The 24,874-nt window shown below is 28.7% G+C and overlaps 1 protein-coding gene across 1 annotated transcript in view; it reads right to left on the reverse strand.

Moving 5' to 3' along the window:
- Positions 1-24,874, reverse strand: part of LOC123302194 (neprilysin-2-like) — an 89,872-nt gene that overhangs the window by 4,567 nt on the left and 60,431 nt on the right. The window contains exons 2-9 of the mRNA XM_044885034.1: positions 4,473-4,612; positions 3,774-3,917; positions 3,130-3,375; positions 2,847-3,058; positions 1,603-1,779; positions 1,312-1,529; positions 414-572; positions 79-319 (exon numbers count right to left, since the gene is read on the reverse strand). Of these exons, the coding sequence (XP_044740969.1) occupies positions 79-319; positions 414-572; positions 1,312-1,529; positions 1,603-1,779; positions 2,847-3,058; positions 3,130-3,375; positions 3,774-3,917; positions 4,473-4,612 (1,537 nt within the window). The remainder of the gene's footprint in view (positions 1-78; positions 320-413; positions 573-1,311; positions 1,530-1,602; positions 1,780-2,846; positions 3,059-3,129; positions 3,376-3,773; positions 3,918-4,472; positions 4,613-24,874) is intronic.

The following is a 24,874-nucleotide window of genomic DNA, read 5'->3' on the forward strand; positions in this document are numbered from 1 at the left end:
TCCGAATTCAATCGGAAATTTCGATTCATTCCTAATAATAAAAAGAATTAAAAAAAAAAAAATCAATATTTTACTGACCCCTTTGTAAAATTCAATCAATTTATTATCATCCAAAAGTTCATCAGGATATGCAATATGTGTTTGCATTGAAGCTGCTTTATCTAAAGCATTTGATCTGGTTTCATCGTCCATCCAATCAACTTCTTGTAATATTTTTGCAAATTCTTCTCGAATACCAGTAACCATTTCTAAAGCTTCTTTTTTAGAATCTTCATTGAAATATTTACGTACATACAATGCACCAACAGATATTGACAAACTAAAAAAGTTTATATAAATTTTATTAAACTTGTTTTTTAAGCGAGAGTATTTTTAATTAGATAATAGTTGAATTAAAAAAAAAAAAACCGTACCTTGATGAAACTATATCGATACATTCTTTCCATCGCGATTCACGTTGTGTTTGACCATTTAAAACTGAACTGTAATCGAGTTGCCGTTTGCGAACATCTTCGGTTAAATAGCTGATAGATGCTGAAGTGGCTCTCCACATTACATAATTTGCTAATACTCTAAAATAAAATAAAGTTTATGAAATAATTATAGATTTATTGGAAATTTATAGTACAATATTTCCTTAAAAAGTAAACGTATATTTAGGCCCGGATTTAGAAATTTGCCGCCAATAGGTAGTTGAGAAAATTGCCGCCCACTACTCCTCAAAATTCCTTCAATGATGGAATAAATTTAGTACAAAATATTTTTCAATCAATAAAATGCAACTTTCTAAGAGAAAAGAATATATTTTATTATTGATAAAAGGTAAGTAACCTGGTGGTCTAAACTGGAACTACTGAATACGGGTCCACTTAATTAGTACGAATTATTATCGTTAGTTGGCGGGTTTTATCTTATTTGAATTTGAATATTTTTATTAGATTTTAAAAAGGGCAAGAACAAGTATTGACACCAGGTAGTCTAAATTGGAACTACCGTAAGAGGCCCACTTCCTGTTTTAATTAGTACGAATTATTATCGCCAGCTGGCGGGGTTTCAATTTCCAGTTATCAATAGTCGGATAGTCTTATAATAATAATGAAGTAAATTAACATATGTTATTTAACAATTACCATTATGTATGCGAATGCCTCTTTTTCCCTATCCCTTTTATGACATGTTCTGTACAATGTTGTATTTGTTTAAAGAAATAATGAATAAATTGAATTGAATTGAATAATACGCTTCATAAATGATCAAACGTATTTTGTTATATTCAGTAGTAATAGAAAATATGAAAAAATTTTAACATACCTTTTTGGCGTTGAACTAAGTAATGCTTCTAATTTTTGGAAATATGATGGAACATAAACAATAACGATCTCATTTTCATCAACTCGTACGGATTTTGGTAAAATTGTATTGATATACTCAACCCATGGTACATAACTGAATAAATTTTGTAATTCTTTTAGAGTATATGGATTATATAGTAAGGTAGCGTTTCGCCGTTTTTCATTTGGTAACGATATCTAAACGAGAAACAAGCAATTTAATTTTTCCAAACTAATAAAATTAATTTTAAATCTTTTTTATAAAACTTACATTGGCTAATGCTATTTCAAATTCAAGTGATTCTTTTAGTTCTTTTGATGCTCGTTCTCTATCAGCACCCATTTTTACAGCAATGTCAACCATATAACTATAATAAGCGCTTACTAATTTATCGTTGAATCCTTTGGTTAAATATTCACGACGTAATCCTAATGAAGCTTGATCTAACTGTTGAAAAAACAAAAAAAGATCATAAGAAGTTTATTTTTTGGCATACATTATTTACATTCGGTTGAATCGGGCGTCATTGTTGATGTGTATCTAATACACGATGATTTTTAAAACGCTAATAACTTTAAAACAAAATACGCGAATTAGTTGCCGCTCATAGTAGCTGCGGTCTTTGATTTCTTTAAGCGTATTAGCTATTCTATTTAGTCTCCTTGTGACTACAGTGGAGGTGGTACGTCTGTAAGAAGCGCGTGGGTAAGTTATACCCGGCCACAATGGCCACGTAACATTTATATATGTTACACGAAAAGTTGAATCTCCTGTAAGAGTTGACTCTTCCTTGGTAGAGTCTACTATTACTGGTCTTTTCAAAGACCAGTAATAAAAGTTGATAAAACCCGAAAATTGTTGAAATTTGATCATCATTTACTAGTCAGAGTTAACTATAGCGTAAAGTGTACTCCCTCTCTCTTGAGATAGTAAAAGTTGACTTTTTACAAGGTAACGGTCTACCAGCAAATAGGATAAGCAAAACCTTTATTAATACGTGTACATGGAAAAGTTTAAAAAACTAATAAAAATTAATGTACGTATCATGAAGGTTATAAGATAGTCCAATTAATTTCTTCGACCTGTAGTCCGTTGACGTCAAAGCACTCCTGCTGTTTTTAACAGCTCCAAATAGTTCATTTTCAAATTTTCGTTATCACAACGGACCCTATGGTCTAAGTGTGTCCCACACCAGGACAGCCACTCTATCGATTAGATGAGTAGTTTCTGAGAAATGCCTTACGAATTACAGTACGAAGCCACCCAGCTGTAACCTTATATATTTTATAGCTTCACAGAATATCTTTTATAGCTTCGCAAATTAAGGAAAGGAAAAACGATAATAATAGCTTCTATCATTTGTTGCAATAAATGATAAAAGTGATAATACTATTTACAAGATATTATGCCGAAAAATTATGACTTTCTACTATTAAAAGAAACATTTTGACTAAAAATTAAACTTTTTGTGCATTTATTATGTTGACTTAATTATATTAAACGCAAATACTTACATCAATTTTACGAACTGTTGAGTTCTTTAAATCAATACCAATTGAAAAATCAAAGAAATAATCAACACTGTATCCAAATCTTCTAAATCTATATACAGACTGAATCCAGGTAAAATCATTCTCGTTCCACATAGCACCATCTAATACTGGCCAACCGCCCATTTCTTTCAAAATATTGAATAATGGTGTTAAACCACGAGATTCAATTAAAGCTGTAAAACAAAACGATTGCATTATTTTATGCTTTTTAATTGATTAAGACCCATATTTATGAGCCACTTACTTTTATTCATACAAGATTTATACAAATCTTTCGCTAATACAAATGGTTTAGGATCACTTGCTTTTATTGGTTCTTCAATCATCGTACGTAATTGTTCTTGTAATTTATCATCAACGGCAGAGAATTCACTAACACTAGTTTTATCATCAGGTATATTTGTATTTTTGATAAAATTACCGCATGCAAACTCATAGAAATCATCACACGGATCAATTTTTGGATCCATATTTTTCAATATCTCGGATGCTAAAATATAAAACAATTTATTAGTAAGTTTATGCAACTAACATTACATAAATGTAGTATTTCATTTTAATGTGAGGAGATAAAATGGTAAGCACATTATTCACGACTTTCCTGGTGGAAAAAATATTTTTCCGAATAAGAAGAAAGAATAAGTCTTAATAAGTCTTAGAAATTCTGAAAAGTCTTAGGAATTCTGAATAACTCTTTATCCAGACTTATTAAGTTTGGATAGAGTTATTTAGTCTTTAGTATGAAGATAGTTATTAAGTCTGGATAAAGAGTCTGGACTTATTAAGGACTGTGATATCACCTTAGATGACATCAATAAACAAACATAATCATTATATAAAGATAATGTTTAGAAATAATTCGATTGTAGAAATATCGAAGAGATATACCTGTATGAACGCAGCCTGTAGTTAAACATAATTCTTCATCGTATGATTTTGGTTTTAATTTAACATCACCATCTGCACTGATCACAATATCTGGTTTCCATTTTTCATTACCTGATAATGCTTCAGCGGAGTTTGGAACACTTTCTACAAAATAATTAATAAAACATACATTAATTTATTATTCGAGTAACAAATTTATCTACAAAATACACAGTGGCGGATTTAGGCTTGATGCTGCCCTAGGCACGACGGTTTGATATGCCGCCCTTTTTGCTTTGTGAGGGAGTGGTTATTATTCCTTTTTTTTTGGTATCCCAATCCTAATATTCTATTTTCAGTTCCTAAAGGAGTGATTATTGAAATTAAAAATCTAATTTTCAAATATTTTTAAATTTTTATAGATAAAATTTAATTAAAATTATATTTAATTTAATTAAATTAATTTGGATTAAATCGCAAGTGAATCAGATTTAGAATTTTTTTACAAGTAAAGGAAAAGTATGGTATCAATTTTTCTAGACAAACCACAGGTACAAAATACCAAGTTTACTTGCTGCTGTCTGATGTAAAGTGCGATGGCCCCAAATAAAAATAATTTAAGCTATTAAAAAGAATTGCGTATATTTATTATATTCAAAAATTCAAAATAAGAAAAAGCTTAAGATAAAGAAATGTCAATTACTAAAGTTTTGAACTTACCTAGGGAGGTCTTTGTTTTGTAAACATATAAAACTCCTGCTAAGGCGATTATTAATGATAATGCTACTAGAATTGCAACTGTTGCAATCATAGTTAGACTTCGTTCCATGCTTGTGCGTCTTCGCCACCATGTTGGATTTCTGAAACAAAAATATTTTATCATCAATATTTACGTTCTAAAAATAATTTTATACATATTATTATTAAGTTAGCTCAATATTTAGGTATCTTTTTCCAATGTAATCCATTATAAAAGTTTCTTTGAAATTTGGGCTTACATTTTTTTTAAACGTGAAAAATTGACTTTTTTCTTTGTACAAAATTAAAGACACAGAAATTGTAATTTTTGTATTTTAGAACGTTAATAAACAACATTTAAATCGCGAATATCAGAAAATTAGATTTGAAAACCTGGCCAAATGATAAATTGTAGTAAAAATTTACAGTTTTGCTTATGTTAAGTAGTTATCTATTTTACTTATAGCAACCGAAAAAATTTAAAAAAAAAATTTGTGTTTACCCCTTTCTCTAAACTAAACTTTTGCTGCGGAACCTTAATTTTTTGAAAATAAAATATAGCCCATTTTACTTGCTGATAATGTAGCATTCTATACGTGAAAGAATTTTTAAAATCGGTTAAGTAGTGAACTCAACTCAGGTTTGTATATTTTTTATACAAACTTTCATCCCCTATTTCACCCTTTTAGGGGATGAATTTCGAAAAATCTTTTTCTATGTGACACCTACTGTATGAAATCAATATCTCTCGAAATTTCAAACTATCATTCTATCATTCCCTCTCCAGGTTATTTCCCCCTTTTGAAATGTTTCTGATTTTAAATAATATACAAAAAGAATCATTTTGAAAAAAAAAACATTAAAATCGGAGCTGTTATTGAGGATTCCTGGTTAAAAACATTCATTGATACGACTAATCCATACATATAAAAATATAAATTAATATCCTGCATAAATTTATTGATATTTTAAAAGATAATGTTTTTTTTTTTTTTTTTTTTTTTTTTTTGTACGATATAGGTATACTAACAGAAAAATATTAATGAAAATTTATAATATATCTAAAATGAAAATTTTTTTTATATGAAATTAAATAAATGAAGAAAAAAAATGATTTAAAAATATTATATTAAAAAGGTATTTTCCATACGATGAAAAATGAAAATTGTGTCGTGAGATTTTTATATATATCTATCTATATGTATGTATATATTATATATTATTATACGATGGTGTTATATTTTCAATTTTCCGCTCGAGTATTTGAATTATATTATGATAATCGGATGCCTGCTGCCTGATGGCAATTTACAAACCGTTTACAAACATTTTTACTACGAAGAAAGTTCTACTATAATTTTCTTTTTAGATATATTTATTACATATTAGTGATGGGACGAATGTTGAATTTTGTACTTTCGTACGGAAGCTAATTGGCTCATTGTCAACTGAGAAAGTGGCGCTGCACAAACTTATTTTTTTAAATGTGTACTAAAACCAAAAGTTATTAGTTCACTTTCAACAAGTGCACTTGCGACTTGTGGCATTATGGAAACGAACCTTTTTGAAGATGTTAGTCGGTGATGACAATCCTTTAATTAGACATTATCGAAACTGTATTTATTAACATTCAAACATCAGTCCGGATTTAATAATAATATTATAATGTTCATAATTGGTCTTATGCAGTTAGTTAAAAAATTTTCTTTAGTATTATTTAAAAAATATAATACTTAATTTATTGTTGATGTTTTTCTTTTGCATATCTGCGCATTTCTAATCTTTAAAAGTATGACAAAATACCGACATCTTCAAAAAGGCTTGTTTCCATAATACCACAAGAAGTGCACTTGTTGAAAGTGAACTAATGACTTTTTTAAAAGTTGGTTTTATACTTGTGGGTAGTACACATTTAAAAATTAGGCTTGTATAGTGCCACTTTCTCATAAGTTGACAGTGAGACCAACAGGCTTCCGTGTTCGCGAATGTTTATTTACAATATTCGCGAATGCGTTTGTTAACTTTCAAATGACGCGCTCACAATTTTTAATGTATTAACTTCCAGAACGATTTTTTTTGTCCATATCTTTCTTATCTTCAGTATTCTTTTATCAAATTACATGATTCAACCCTCATTTTCAAGCTTATCATGTTGGATTCCGACGAAAAATATACTCACGGACTAAAATTGTACCGCTTAGGAAAAAATAGGCTAGCGCTAGACAAATAATAAATAATTTTAACGAAAAAATATATATATCTATACTTTAAATGAGTTTAATAATAAGTGTATCACGCAAACATGACTCGAATGTAATAGTTCTTATAGATGTTTTCCTAATACTGAAGGCATCATTAATAAGTGAATCGACAACGGTACAGTTGCCTAAAACATGTTCTCCTAATATTAATTTAATACTTTTGATTTTTTCACTGCTTTTCTACGAAATTTATTGTTTTTTATTCACGAGCGAAGGGTAGCCATGGGTTTCGGTAGCCACGAGAGCGGATTTCCGCACGGATCGAGCTAGTACATATAATTCTTCATTAGAGTAAAAGAACCCATCGTATAAGTCTATTAAAAACAAAATTAATTTTTTTTTTTATTTGAGGTTAGTTTACTTTAATTGCAATTGTCCAACATTCAAATTTAACAGTGATTAAAAAGTGATCTAAAAATATGAGTAAAGTTCATGTTAGTGAAGTTTAAAAAATACGCGAATATTCACGAATGCGAATGCGAATATTCGTCCCATCACTATTACATATATACCTCACATCATGTTGTAATATTCTTTCGTAAGAAAATTCTAAAGATTCGGATACACACTGTTAGTTTAATTAAGAATTAACGCATAAAATATATTTCTATCAGGAAATTTATTTATTTTATACATAATAATTCTTTAGGTAAGGAAAAATGTTTTAATTCAATTCAAACAATTTTTTTGAAAGCCTTTGAAGAAGGGTATATTCCAAATTTTAATTTTAACTTAAAAAGTTCCAGAAATTGTTGCCAACTGCTTTGATTACTTTTTTTTAACAGACTTCAATAAATAAGATTTGCAAAAATTCATAATTTAAGAATTTATGAAATGTAATAATGGCCAGGAAAATAAGGGAAAATCTTTTATAATGAATACTTTTAAATTACAGCAAGAAAAATTGATTTTAGTCAAACTTTTCTGAAACTATAGACGTTAGCAATCATTGATTTTACACAAACACAGTTCTAAAAATTCGGGTTTTTGAGATATGGACCAAGGGAGGTCAAATCTCAAACTTAGACAATAACTCACTCGTTCAAGAGATTAAATTTGGCGCCTTATTCGCTGTAGGTTAAAGTTTTCGCAAATTTTTAATTTAAGCGAAGAAAATTCGAAAATGGAATGTTTGTCTTTTTCAAACAAAAATTAATTTATAGCTGCAAAAATAAGAAAGAAATTTAAAGTCAATATACGACCACCTTATGGGTAGAAGATCTTTTCTTAACTGATGCTTACGTCATACAAAGAACACACTCTCCAAGTTTCAGGTCTCTATGATCAGCGGTTTAGGCTGTGCAATGATTCGTCAGTCAGTCTGTCAGGACAAAGCATTTTATATGTATAGATAAAGTTCCCAAATTTTAGTAAGGATAGATATATTTTGCTAATCATTTCTCCAAGACAGTAAAATTTAATTATAATTTTGTAAACTACGTGGAGAAATATATCAAGCTGCGATAACAGATAGTTTTACAATATAAGTCGAGACATGAAGGTTTGACTGTAATAATTAGTATATTTTTTTTCGATTTTGACAGAGCTCAGACAAATAAATGAGTTAACAGGTGTAGTTTGTAGTTCAAAAAGAATGGAGAACGATAACGAGATAGGCAGTTTGTTATGGTATGTTTCATATGAAGTTTGCTGGTGTTTACAAAAATATAATTTAAATCACTTGTGTTACTACTTATCATTTAAAATTATATTGATTATCTTATTATAGCTAATAAATTATGTCTACACTGACTGTTTCATGCAAATCTCAACACATATAAATCTTTCATATACATTCTAAATGCGAAGGAGTGTTTGTTTTTATTTTTCTTTTAGTACTTACAGATAAATTACGTAAAGATTTCCTGTTTTTTTAACATGAACTGATTTTGACGTGATATGGGTCAATTTTTGTGTAATTAAATTTAAAAAATTCAACTGCTGCCAAAATTCCACGTTCCGAAACTAATTATTTAAGGGGTTTACGGGGTTCTTGAATCTAAATTTTAAGTCAGATAATGTAAAAACCAAAATTGTGACCGGAAAATTCTGAAACCATTTTGGTGAAAATTCCCATTTTTCACCAAAAATAGGTAAATTGAAAGAAAAATAAAACGTCCCTTGAGATAACTAAATCTAAATTTGAAGTTGTAAAATGTAAAAATTCAATTTTAAGGTCCCAAAATTAAAAAAAAAAAAATTTTCTTTATTAAATTGATAATTTTGATACCTTGTATAATAAATGTAATATAGATCAAATTTACTAAGTTTAGTCCGCCTAAAAATATTGATGCTACGAACAAAATTTTGGTATTAATTGTTCATAAAATCATCTAATTAGTCCATTTCAGGTTGTCCGTCTGTCCGGTAATGGTAAAAATGAAGACAAACTTTAAAATCAGTTTCTATATAAAATTGGCAATGTAAGTAATAAATTAATACATAACTCATTAAGTTTGAAATTGGGTTTTTATTATTTTATTTAGTTTGCAACAATTTAACTTTTATGTTTTGAAAAATTGTAATAAAATTCATTCTTTATCATAATTCTGTATCACATGATGCAGTGATTAACGATGTGGCGTGGCATGGCAGTAGGAATGATTTGTTCTCAATAAATTATTAAAATATATTTTGCATGTAGTATAAATTTATTTTAAATAGTTATTATGATAGGTATTATATGTTATTGTAGGCATAACATCAATTGCCAATTTTCATAGTTTTTTCTATCTGGCACATTGTCTTTAAACTGCCATTGTCAAAAATTGTCTTTAAACTGGATTAATTCGGATAGATTCTAGCTTCTAGTTTAATGGAAAGCTCTCTAGTTTAATGGAAATTCATCCACTGTTTCTCAAACAATATCACATTTTCTGGTTTATAAAAATCTGATGAACGATAAAATTTCGTTAAAGTAATTTGGCACAAACATTCTGTATATATACCTAAACGAGACGTTATTTTTTGGGAAAAAAATGGAAATTTTATTTTCTTTTGGCGATTTTCTTCCAAAAAACTTAATGTCTGTACTTCTTTATTATAACCGTGCCTAGAATCGATAATTATTTGCTTCTTAGCGAATTGCCGAAGGAAATGGAGCTATTGCTTTTGTACTGATGGTGGAGTTTTGGAAAAATTTCTAATGTATATCGATCATACCTAATAGATGTCAAAAATGACCATCGTTAAAATTTATATATCTATATATATGGTTGAATGTATGCATGTATGTATGTGCCTATACGTTTATGTGTCTTTAAACTCTCTAACGGTCGCAATTTAAGTCCGATTTGAATAAAATTTGGTATCAAGAAGGGTTTTGGTATTTGAAAGGTCAAGTTCGATAATGAGAAAAATCGACCGATAAACAAGGGGTGGGGGGAATAAAAATTTGAATTTAAAAAAAAAAAAAAAAAAAAAAAATATTTTTGTATTTTTTGATCATCAGTGTTATTTTTCCAATCTCTGGGGGAATTCTTAGCTAACGCAGCTCCTGCGTTACGAATTTTTTAATTAATAACATTGATTAGTAAATTGTTACAAATTCTAAATTTTTAGCGAATACTATAGTAGTCGCAATATTACACACGGTATAATACTAAACAGTTTATTATGTATCGAGATAAGAAATCTAAAACTGATTAGATATGCTTTAATAATAATAAATATTATATTTTTTATAATAAATTATTACAAATTCTATTATAAGATTTGATACGTGTACCACTGTAAAAAATATTAAATTATATAAATCAAAAATTTTATAATAATTGCTTTCACAAAGATGGATTCTTTGGTGTAGTATTATTGTAATTTTATTTTTAACACTGCTAATCAAAAAATGACATCAAGACATGGAATATTCATGATTTTTTGTTTGTTTTAATAAAAGCTCATTCATGTAATAAACAGAAGAGAACAATTATTTTTCGAAAAACAGAATTTGGCATTGAGTTCTTATGCCAAACACAATATATTACGTTAAATACTATGATCGATCTCTCTGCCCAATATCTGTCTAATTAGTAAGTTATTAGTCCTGGCCGATTTTAATTTTAATTTCACTTTATGTCATTTCTTTTACGGTATTTTCATATTTTGTTAAGAAAAAATTTCATCATTATTAATATTCCCTATTATGAGCTTATTTCACATTTTGATTTGTGATTTGAAAGAGTTTTACTTATTATTATTAGTCAATATTTTACTTGAAGTATTTACCTAGAATTCTGAACGGAATATTAAGAACAGTGAAAGTATCCTTGAAAAAAAAAAAAATTATCGACAATGGTCAATTTATTTGTCTTATGATGAGGTTTAATGAAAATAATGTGCGGTCGCTAACCGCGGAATTGATTTAGTAAATAATAAATTTAAATAAAATTTTGTTAGATTAGATTCGAATAGACATATTATCTAATTAAATTTTTTATTTCTAATATGGAAATAAGATATTGGTTATATGAAAGTTTGAAAAGTGAAAGAGTATTTTATAATGGTCAGAAAATAATAATCGCGATATAAAACTTGGAATTTTGTAAGTAATAAGATGAAAATATTATTTATATCAGACTACATAATTGCATCCAAATTATTATTCATGTTAGCCACTACCCGCTAGCTATGAAAATTTTGGTATATGTGTTCGTAAAATCACCAAAATAGTCCATTTAAGGTTGCCTGTCTGTCTGTCCGTCTGATAACACGATAACTCGAAAACGAAAAAAGATATCAAGTTGAAATTTTTACAGTGTGCTCAGGACGTAAAAAGTGAGGTCGAGTTCGTAAATGAGCAACATAGGTCAATGGGATCTTGTAAACCGTTAGAGATAGAACAAAAGTTTAAATGTGAGAAATGTTCTTTATAAGAAAATAAACATCACTGTTTACACGTGAGGGCGCAAATTAGGTTCGAACATTGTATAGTATGTATTATATGGGAATATCAGTCATGTATGTGTGACATGTATGTATGGCTGCTCTTTCTTTATACTTACATGACCTAAAAAAACAAATGATTCCGTTATCAACAGTTTCTATACATGGTATTTTAACAACTAACTCACTCAATTGTTTTTTTTCACTTGTTTTTTGTCGAAGTTAATAAAAAGAATCTTTTTATAGAAAAAATATTGATATATTTAGTAGTATTTGACTTGATTTATGCATTGTATATTATTATTTGTTGTATATAATATATATTATGAATACATATAAATATAATATTATATATTATGTTTATGTTTATGTGATATAAACGAATGAATTTCTAGGTTAATCATTTCTTTACACTTGATACGATACAGCATTTATGATAGTTTAATATATTATTAATATTATTATTTACTATCTATTCTATATTTTATATACATACAAAACATGAACAGTATACTAATTTATTTCAAATAAATATTTTCAATCTTATTAACTTCCCAATAAAGGAAGTTATTTTGTGCGTCCAATTTTCGAAATCAAAATTTTCAACATTTCTTTACGTTTCATGGTTAGGATCAGGCATTAATACCAATTTGGAGAAGAAGTATGTGTTTGTGTGTGTGAGTGTGTCGATCGAAGCGTATTAACAGAAATTCGATCCGAAAGGAATTTCATAACATTTGGTCAAGTTGTTTCGAGTCGGAGGAGTTTTTTTACTTTCTCTCTTGATCGATATCGCGTGAAAAAAAAATGATATTTTCTACGTTGAGATGTCGATCGAAGCGTATTAACGGCAATATGATCCGAATGGAATTTCATAACATTCGGTCGAGTTGTTTCGAGCCGAGGGAGTTTTTTCTTAAATTATTTCCTGATCAATATCGTACGAACAAATAATGATATTGACTTTGTTGAGGTGCCGATCGAAGCGTATTAATGGTAATATGATCCGAAAAGCATTTCATAACAAATCATTTTCGGTCGAATCGGTCGAGTTTTTACTTTTTTATTATTTTTTAAAACTTTTTATTTTGCTGGGAAGTTATTCGTGTGAACCTCAAGGGTGGCACCAGTTACTATCCACGGCTTGTTTTTTCTAGCAATGGTGCACTTATACTTTGTTCAGTTATTAGTGTTAAAAAGCAGCATTGCACTAAACGTCTTTGACTAACATTTGTCAATAGCCAAAGCAAAATAAAGTAGGTTAATAATTCAATTTTCTACTGAACAGATCTTTTAGTTGGAAAATTTTCTGGGGAATGTAAATCCCTCGAATATAAATCCAAGTCAGTGAGACAGGGAGGCGCGAGGGTCAGCCGAGATATTGGAAAACATTTTCTCCGTGAAACGGATTTAAAAAAAATATATATATCATGTAAGGACAGACCAATAAAAACTTTTGATTTGATAATTTATGGCGCTGACGTCCACCATATTGATAATTTTTTTAACGTCAAGAATCCTATGTTCCCCGGACTAACATCACGATATCACTGTTGTTAAAATTAAATGAGGTGCTTTTGATCTACAATGGAACAATTAAACAGCCTGCCACATACATGTAAAACACACACTGAAAAAAAATTCTTAATACCAACCAATATGAGGTTGTCTCAACCTCACCGCGAGATCAAATATGGCGAATGGTATCACGAAAGTGATATAACTACCGTACGGGGTTGAGTGGTGAAATTGATGAGGTGTTTGTATAAAAGTAATATACTATCTAACAAATTTCAAATATTGTTGAATTTTTTTTTTTCGATTGGTTCTACACTAAATATTATAACAAAATATTGATGTGATTGTCACAACTAAATGAGCAGGTTAAAAAAATAAAAGGTTTATACCTGCTAATAGGTTTATTTAAAAAAAAAATTAGATTTCTTCAAGTTGGATTTGAACCAGCGACATATAAATTACTATTGATTTTAGAGTCTGAGTCTATAATTCATCGATTCGCTGTATTTACACGATTATATATTCGAACTAAGTACAATTTTATTTTCCATCAAACAAATGCATGATATTAGACTAAAATCAATTTCTTTCATAGAAGAAATGATTTTGTTTATTTAACTTCAGTGATTTTGTATCAGTGAATTCATATTTTACATTAAATCCCATTCTATTGTAAATACAAATATTTAGCTGTACTGGTTCCAATCTTTAGGCAATTGTTTGAAAGTATTTTTACTTTATTTCAATATGAAACGGCCAACTTCGGGATGAGGTTATCATTATTTTAATTTTTTTTCAGTGCATGTATCCTCCGATTGTCGTTTAGAAAAAATTGGAAACATAACCATTACTTGACTCGTACACAATACAATATTGAATTGATGTTTACTATTTAACACTATGTTCTATTAAATATAGTGATATTATATGCATATAAATATAATGCGAAATACCTATTATTAGTTTTATTCGTATTGCTAGTTATACGACTGTGTCCGTTCATGTATTATAATTAGTCCCATCAAGTTAGGTGAAATTTACTGAAGTTTTGGGTACAGCAATACCACCCAAACCAGAAATTATGAAAATATGAACGATGAGAAAAAATTTATTTTTCTCATCTTTCTCTTTTTTACAAATCGATCGAAAATTTTACGTCCTAAAACTTCGTGCTTCTTTACTGCACCTATTAAAATTTTTATTCTACAAGTATAAAGCTAAAAATTTGATAAAGGTAGCATTGCAGTATCTAAAAGGTCAGTAAATCGTACTTGATGGGACTAAATAGAAGAAATATTTTTCAAACAAGTACATTTTATGAAATATTTTATATGTACAGCAGAGTCACGGAAACAACTTATGTCATGTTGTATTTAATCAGTTGAAGTAAAAAGAGCATATAAATAATTATTAAGAGTAATTAAAATAAATCTACTTCTTCATACACTTCACTTTTATATGTATATTACTAGCAGTAAAGCTCCCGCTTCTCTCCGTAACTTCAATTTTTAATACATAGATTATTATGTTGTAATCTTCACTTCATTTGGCATCACTTATCCCAATTTTTGTTCACAATTTCGTAGGTTTTATTTTTTTTGGTGCGAAACCCTAATTTTACAGCCCGTTTTACTCGCTGATTATGTACCTCTCTATAGGTGAATAATTTTTAATTTTTTTGGGCCACCATAAACATTCTAAACCAGCCAGCAAAATGTTCTGTAGAAGTGATGATCGAAATTAAGGACTAATACAAAAGAATAGAACTAATATTTCCATACATTGCGAAAGGAAGTGTGGTCAACTTTAACGAATTCTTGAGACTGTGCAAGTGTTAAAACACAAGAAAATTTTTATATGGAGAACCAGATTAATAACATGTAATTGGGATTTTGAAGAAAAAAATTTTGCTTTTTTTTTTGACAAAACTGGAAGATTATATATAATTACTTTTTGTTTTTGTTTACTTTTAATCATGTATAGGATATTTATTTACCTCGTGGTCTCTCGATTGTAATTGATGATTTTTAATATGATACATTTAGCGTAAACTAAATATTGACAAATATCTTGTCTAGTAATCTTAATTAAAGTGAATTGAAAAAATTATTTATAAGTTTTATAACAAAACTGTTTTTATATTTTATTTTTTCATGATAATTTTAAAGTAACAGACAGTTTTAAAAGAACTTTTCAAAAGAGAAACAAAAACGCCCAACAAAAAAAAATGTTAGTAAATGATCGTGTAACGTCATAATGTTAATTAATAATTGTATACAGTGTCTACTATTCAATTCACATTATTACGTCACAACGATGTTTAGGAACATTTTTTTGTCGGGCGTTTTTGTTTCTCTTTTGAAAAGTTCTTTTAAAAATGCCTGTAACTCATATATGATCTTTCCATTTTTGTCAACAACAAAAATTTAGTTCAAAATCCCAATTGTGTAGTGGTAAAAAAAAAGGATAAATGCTTGTGAAAATTGTAGATGCATTTAGCGGACAAAATCCTTAAACTAATTTACTCTAGCGTAATTATTGAAAAAAATCGTCGCGTAGTGGTAGAAACCCTGCGTAAAAATAAATTTTTATTATGATAGTTATGAATAATACTAGAAAGTTGAAAGCTATTTTTTTTATTATTTTTACAAATTAGTTTGTTTATTCTAATGGCTATTCCATATGTTCTTATAATACCTAGATTATTTTATTATTTGTGTAAATTCAACATAAACTAATTGTTAGGTTAATTAGCAAACTGATGATTAGGGAGGTACTTCTATTTCCTGAACTTCTTACAGGAGTAGTGAACAGGAGTACGCACAAATTCTATAAATTTTATATATTTGTTAATTCAATTTGATCTACACATACCAAAAATGAGCTTTATATATAGGGGACTAAAGGAAATATTTGGAAATTTTGATGAATGTGACGAAATCAATGAACTCCTCTAAATTTTAAGCTTGCAGGGGTTTAACATGGCATCTTATTGGTATTCGATTTTATTTTCATTGCCTCCAAAAGTTTTGAAAATATAAAAAACAAATACACAGCGGTAGTTTTCGCTGTGTATATGTTTTAAACTTTATTTTTTTTTAAATATTAGAAAATTGCCCTACAAGCAAAATAACGAAAATTTTTTCGACTTGTAGTACTGATGCAGAATATTTTTTTTGTAAGAAACTTGAACTTTTCATGATTATTTTTGAGTAATTAATAATTTTATACTTTTCATGCTTTTACTTTTTGTTTCGTTGCATACTGGCGCTGGAGCATTGATTTTCTTGAAAAATCTGGTTAATTTTGCGATTGAATGTGTAGGTGCACAGAATAATTTTGATCCAAAAAATACAAAAATTAAATTCATTTACCGGTTGGGTGAATAGTTTCCTTTAAATTCCTGTGATTCCGTTCATTCTCTGATCCACGGATTGGCTATGCCTCTAATGGAATCGAGTTAGCAAATGTCTGCGAGTTTTTTGTCCTTTCATTAAAGTGTGATTAAAATACCCACGGGATTTTCGGGTTGGCCATGCTTTTAATGGGACTAGTTAGCGTGGAATTTACAGGTTGGCCATTGCCTCGAATGGGATCAAGTTATCAAATTCAGTACAAAAAATAAAACTTGGAAGCGATTCGGATTATTGAAGTGATGTTTAAAAGGAATAGGGGATCGGGCTAAATTTTTTTTATCACTTCAGATGAAGAATTCTCACTTCACCAATAGAAAAGTGAAGTTAGTTTTTAAGAATCTTTACTAGTATCCAAGTTAATATGAACGTTTAAAATTCCTAATTAAACAAAAAGGGAGATACAAACTTATGAAGTCATACAAGGATATCGCCATAGAGATGCTAAAAGAAGATAGACAACCTTTGAATGCAATCTTTGATTGCTTATAACTTCTTCGTTTTTTAATCACTTTTAATTTTAATTTCAAATTTTTTCATGATATCAAGTCTAGTTTTATATTTTTATGGGTAATATGTCCAATTCGACATTAGGAGGATTATCTCCTATTGCACTATGTTACCTTTTAAGAATATGAATACTTATATAAAAATCATAAAAACATATGTAGATTAGACATAGAAATCATTAGTATTACCAACAATATAATGTGTGTATAGCCAGCCATCAATTGCTAATATTAGCCATGGTAAGCTGATTATTCTACTATTTACTAGGTAAACACTTCCGTTCTAATTATATGTTTTATCGCATTCTATCAAAAATATTAGTTATTCAAAATAATTACACAAATTAAAAATTGACCAACATCTATTCAGTATTATTAGATTTAGAAAATAAAAGTGTACCATTTGGTGAAAACTAAAGCAGGTTGCTGGTTTATTACCGGAAAATGCAATTTACCCTCAATAAATTTGAAAAATTAATTTTATTTTATTTTTTCAATTATCCACTTTTTAGAAAAAATGGCAAGTAAAATGCATCTTTAAAACGTACTAAATTTTCATATGACTCGAAAACATTATTATACCAGGTATATGAAATATATCAAGGTATACTAAGTTTAGTCCCAAGTTTGTAACGCTTAAAAATATTGATGATATGATCGAAATTTTGGTATAGGTGTTCATAAAATCATCTAATTAGTCCATTTCCGGTCTGTCTGTCCGTCTGTCATCAAGATAACTCAAAAGCGAAAATCAAGTTGAAATTTTTACAGCGTGCTTCGGTCGTAAAAATTGAGGCCGGGTTTGTAAATAAAACACATAGGTCAATTGGGTCTTGTTAACTGTTAGATATAGAATAAAAGTTTCAATGTAAGAAATGTTCCTTATAAAAAATTTGGAAAACGGTTGACCCTGCAGGTCATCCCTGTAACTTCCCGCTAAGTATTGACTCATAACGTGTAAAAAATTTTATCTATTCTGATGTTGAGAGAGCTGATTAGTTTTTGAAATCGATCGGTAGTTCTCTGAGCTCAAAAATGAAGATGTTCGATGCTTTTGAGATTCTAGCTCAAAAATTTCATAGACGTTTGATAAAACACTATTTTTTAAATTTTCAAATCGCGATAACTTTAGAATGAATAAACCGATTTTCACGCGGTTGGTGACATTCGACGCAGTTTTTGAAGCTTCATGAAGAATCTTTAAGTTTCAATTGATAGAACAAAAGATTTTGAGGTTATTCCGAAAAAACGCTTTTTTGGGTTTTCTTTCGTCAACGATAACTCACGAACGTATCAACCGATTTTGACCGGATTGGTGGTGATCGACGTGGTTTTTTGATGTTGAGAGCTGATTAGTTTTTGGAATTGATCGATACAGCCGTTTAAAAGTTATTCAAAAATAACCACTTAAAAAAATTTTTTTTTTGCAGTTTTTTTCAGATTTCTCAACACACACACACACTCATACATACATACAGCCATACAGACACCCTCGCGGAAGTAGTCAGGGAAGCTTCCTGACACCTTAAAACGTCGAGATCTGATGAAAACTCGATTTTGGCAAAACGGGGTGAAAACAATAACTTCCCTATTTTCTTAGCGGGAAGAAAAGAAATAAACAACTTTTTTATGAACCATTTTTTCGAAAACATCACTGTTTACCTGCGAGGCCGCAAATTACGTTCGAATATTTGATAGTATGTATTATATGAGAATATCAGTCATGTGTTTGTGACATGTATGTATGGCTCGCTATCTCTCATTACTGACATGACGTGAAAAAACAAACGATTCCGTAATCAACACTGCCTGTAAATGGTATTTCAACAATTAACTCAGTCAATTATTTGTTTTCACTTGTTATATTTAATTTTATATAATATTTAAACTCCCATGATTTTGAGCCGATATTATCACGAGGTTTCAAATTCACTGATTGCATCCTGTATAATTTAGAGCAACTAATCTCTACGCAATATAATTAATAATAATCTATTATTTATATTATTAATAACATCTATTATTATTATTTGAATTGTTTTAGATCTCTAAATACCTATCTATATATGCTTGTGAGCCGCATTTACTACCAAACATTACCAATGCGATACCTACATCGAATTATTTACCTATTTATTTTAATGTAAATATTACGATAGATTATGGATTATATAGAATAATAAAACATGTATATTTGTTAAAATAAATACATATTATCTCATTGTCACACGAATAAATATATACACGGTGTATCGCGAAAAAATATGTAAACTTCCAATGCCGCATTTACCAGTTAGGCAGCCAGTTTAGGTGACCACCAAGTTGCAAAATCTTAGCGAATTTTTTAAAAATAAAATTAATTAATTAACACGCTTTTATTAGCTTCGTATGTAAATTTATATGTATCTATGTAACGGAATCTTTGAACGTGATTTTCACCCACTTCAAATCACGGTCCCATGACAATACAATAATTAAATTGTCCGATTAGCCTGATCTTCAAAATTAGTTAGGTGCGAAATTTGTATCTAATATACTTTAGTATATATATATAAATTTTTATTTGACATAAATCAAGTACAAACATTCCATACAAAAAATTAAAATGACTAAAACTAAATATATGTGCATGAGAGGTTAGTAGAGATATGTTTGTCTTTTTAACAGTATATGTCGCAGATACGTCGTTATTGCTTTCATAAGCTCTAAACTAGAGCAATTGAGAATAGATTGAGCCGTAGTTAGTCCCAATCTATGCAATTCTTCCCTTTCTTGACCTGCAGTTCCTGGACAGTCCTCTATCAGATGCTTCACACTTTCTGCCGAATCACACAATACACATATTCTAACTCCATCAACTTTCACACTTTCCCACTTAAACCCATACATTCTAAAATTTGCAATCAAATATCTCTCACTTCTATTACACACATTCACATATCTAGCTCCTAGTTTATAATGGTCTAAGGTTATAATATAACTTTAGTATAAAATATTTATTCTGATAGCAAAAACAACGCACGAGTAAAACTGAACTGCACTCCAAAAATGTTCGTAAACAACTACTGAAATGTTGAATCGTATACAACAATGAAAAATATGCGCTTTCACTCTAACTCATAGGTTTCCATATACATTGCTCGCACTCGCACGGACACGTTTTTCGCTCTGGCAGACTGTTGGTGTTGGTGAATTTCGTTCTGGCATTAAATATTATGAATTATTAATTTATTTTATTTATTCTGTTAAAATTTCAAGACTGATGAAATGAAATATTTATAGCGTTCTGTCAACAATTAGGAGGGATGTAAATGTTCTGGCAAAAATTGTATGAAGTAAAAATATTGTCGAAAGTAATTTCCTAAAATTTTATGACCTATACTTTAACAAAAATAAGCCTTGTTTCTTTCGCTCTTTAAAAAATTAGGGTAGTCCATCCCGGCCACACATGGCTGCCAGAAGTGGCTTTTCAGTATCTGTAGGTATTGAGGTTTTTTTTTATGAAAAGTTTCGTGACTTTTGAAATGACCACCTAAAATTGGTCACTGGCTCTCCCTCTATAATCAAGTGCCAAAGTGTTGGGACTTCAACATGAGTTCCAGTTATTGAGGTATCTCACTTATCCAGGTCCCACTTATTCAAGTTTCACTGTATCATCAGATATATTGTATTAAATATTTTATACAATTATATTATTAAGGAAATTGTTTTAAATTGAAAATTTTTTTCGCCGCTATTTGTACTAAATTATTACAAACATTAAACATAATTTATTTAAAAAATAATCAATTTTTTTTTTCCAGTCGTTTAGAAAAAAACTATTATAGAATAATTTAAAATGTGTAAAAGCTATGAAGTAATTTTAATGAATAATTTTTTTTTAATAGATTTTATTACTATTTAAATTATTATTAGTTCAATAAAATGAAAGTGATTATACGTTTAGAGATATTTCTGATGGTCTTACAGGAATAGAAATATTAAAAATCCAGCCGGCTTAAAAGCAACTTTTTCGTGACGTTGCTAGCTCTTAAATGTACTACGTACCGGAGTAAAATCAGAACCGTCTGATATCTTAAATACAATATGTAATAGTAAAGTTATATTAATTGAATTTTTTTACTGTAATATAATTTTATAGTTTTTATACAAGAACATTAGTTAAAACGGAAAAATCATTATTTTAATAAACTTCCATAATATTTTTTAAGTAATTACTGAATTGAATGGCGGAAGTATTTTACACAAGAAAATAATTGCAATATTAAATGTATGTAATTCTAAGTGTCTAATAGTTTAGTGACAGTAACGATGACGCTCAGTCTATCCTAAACTAGTCAAAATAGAAGATCAGTTGAAACGAAAGCAAGGTCTTCCAATTATTCCTCATTTATTATCTAATCCATATAAAATAGTTATTGTTAAATTATCCATTATGATCACGTCCAATAATCAATATAATCTAAGATGGTTAACGGGTATTTGGACAAAATTCAACACATTAACTTTGTTTGACATACAGGTAATGATTGAATACGAGCACCTGGGCAATTTTAAATAAGAAGCTTGATTTTTTTTATATGTATGAATTTGGACTAAGTCTAAATCAATTCTGAAAATTTGAAAGGGGAGTGGGTTGACTTTTGGGTAAAACACGTCATTCCCTCATATCAGTGTCCTGCAGTGTCCCTTTAGCCAAAAGTGAAATGTGATTTATTTATTACCTACGAGGTCATAAATTAAACCAAAATAATGAAATTTATTATTTATTCTTGTCTGGGTCATAGATCTATTATTATCTTATTAATCCTGAAAAGTTTATATTGATATATTGTTTCAATCGTACTGAAATGGCTGAATAGATTAGGATAAAATTTGGCACACTGATAGTTTATAATCTGGATTCACAAAATACTTTATTATAATTATAATTATTCCTGGTCCCAATTCTGAAGTACTAGCAAACAGGCAGTATTAGTTTCTTTATGCTTAATTTCTTTTAAATGGCCATAAATCTAATACTTAAAAATATATCGACTGTTCCACTTAACATAGGCTAACAGACGTTGTATTTTTGTTAATAAATAGAATTTACGCAGCTACAACGTACAAAAAATGTCGATCCGAAATCATACGCATTACCTTCCGTAGTTGTTATTATGCCAAAATTTAAGAAAATTCAAGACACTGATGATTTGTTAAAGCCCACATAACATGATTTGTGGGTGGATTGACATGACATTTTAAAGATCACTTTTAAAAAAACTTGATAAATTTATAAAAATCACCTTGTTAAATGTCATATACATAAGTGTATACAGTGTGTCCAGCTTTAAGAGCAACCATTCTCTTATTTTGGAGTAGAACTATTCAACAAAAATTTTCTCCCAAAATTGACTACACGAAATAGGCCTGACAGATATTCTATCAGGTTTATTATAGATAGAATATTCTATTTTTTACATTTCTTAACTATTTGCTGAATTTTTATTTCCTTTGATTATGAAACAAAGAAAATAAATTGGATTCTTAAGAGTGCTGTCTCCGTACAATATTATAAAACTGTTTTAGACTATTTGAACGGTAATTAGTATACATGCTTAATAGACATACAAATTCAAATAATGTGTAATTTTTGGCTCTAATGTACAAAGCGATATATTCTCGCAACAAAAATCTAGGTGTTATAATATATATCTCTTTTCAACTACCAACACTCTAACTATAGTCGATTAACTTTCTAGTTATTATATCTCAATAATGAAACGGTCAATGATTTTTTTTTTTTTTTAAACTCAGAACAAATACATCAATGTTCATTTAATTTTTTGAAAATATCTTAAATCTAGTTTTTTTTCTAGAATTAAAAAACTTGCTAAATACATAACCTTTCCAATGCTCACCATGTTAATTACCCGAACTTAAATTAAATTAATCTCGAGTTAGAGACTGTCAGTCGACTTAAAATTTTTATGGTAAATGTATTGCAATATCTTTAATGAGTAAATAAATTTTAGAATATTCTTGACACTACCATGACGAGACAACAGCTTTGAAAACTATTCAGGTCAATTAAAGGCGGTTTACTACGATATTTAAATAGAGGAGAGGATACTTTCAGTAATGAAAAATGATTTAAAAAAATTTATCTAGAAATATACTAAAATATTCTTATTTTGAGACTAAAAGCACATTATTGTTTTATTATATTAAAATTAAAAATGTAATGTTTAATCTATATATCACGTGACCTAAAACACGGACCGCCATGATGTGACATCATGTTGGCAAAAATAATATGCATTAATTACTAATTTGTTGATGGCTATCATAGAAATTGTAGGTTAAGTTACCATCAACTTTATTTAAACATATAATAATAAGTTACACACTGTTGTTTTTACCAATATTACGTCACCAAAATGGCTGACAGAGTTTTTGCGAGACTAAAAAGCTTTAAAATTTAATTTAATTTTATGGCAAGAAAGAGTGTTTATTTTGCCGAAATATATTTTTTTCTGGCTTTTTAGTATGAAAATCAACATTTTGAAGTACTTTTTAAAACATAGTGGAATACCTTATTGTTGAAGTCACACTGTATAAACAATTTTAATTTGAATTACAAATATTTGCAAATTTTTTGTATTAAAAAACAGGATGCATAATGTATATGATATTTATTTATATGTGTAATTTGTAATGTGTATATAATGTTTACGCATTTTATCCGATTATTTACGTATTTATTAATGCTAGTCAGACAATCAACTTAAGTAGTTATTTTAGAATCAGTTAATTTGTAAACTCTTGTTATTTTAGTCAGTTGACACTAATCAGGATTAAAGATATTACATACCTAATTATAAATACTCATAAAACGAGTGATTATATAAATGGCCGAAGCTATTATCTACATTATAACTCATAAGACTGACTGATCTTACTTTACACCAAGGGTGGCCAATTTTGATGCATATAAGATCTACATTTTTTTTAAAGGACGGTTTGACTATTTTTGTCCCGCGAAAATTTATCGTGAAAGAATGATATTAGATTTTAAGACTTCTGTTATCACGCCGTATCTCATACACCGTAGAAAATGTATATAACAATAGATAATAAAATTTAGATAAAGCGGTCTAAATGCGACCTGAAAGGTCCACACGTCTAACTTCCCAGTGGAAAGGATAAAAAAATATCATATGTTTTAATATTAATAATTTTTTTTGTAAAAAATTGTTTTTTCCTTTTTCTGTGTTGCTAAATTTTCAATTTGCAAAATCGGACCCATTACAATAACTATCCCACTGGGAAGTTAAAAATAATGGAAAACCGGAAAAATAAAAATATATGAGTATACTTTTTAGTTTATTATAATAGATGGCATTGCAAGAATAGTATTTGTCGATAATCATAGAGGGCAACAACAGTAAATGGTTTATTGGAATGTAAAAACTGGAATCATAAAATGAAAAACCAGTCAAGTGCGAGTTAAGGATTCTATAATTTTATTTATTTTACAAAAGTGTTTTAATAAAATGTATATAGCAAGAACATATATATGTAAGGACGTGAAACTTCCATGCCGAGCTATAAGCGACCGTGGATGGATTTATGTTGTCTATCTGGGCAGGGTCTAGTCGATTTATGAAGTGAATATTTTAACTGATTTATACCTAACAATTCTTTAATCACTAAGGATTAGCAGGAAGCCATAAAATGAAATAATTCAAGGTAACATTGGACCATATTGGAAACCGTCATATATGCCACATATAAGAAGAAATATGATCAAAAACAAT

Source organism: Chrysoperla carnea, chromosome 1 (assembly GCF_905475395.1).
Source record: "Chrysoperla carnea chromosome 1, inChrCarn1.1, whole genome shotgun sequence".
Classification (NCBI taxonomy): Eukaryota; Metazoa; Arthropoda; class Insecta; order Neuroptera; family Chrysopidae; genus Chrysoperla; species Chrysoperla carnea.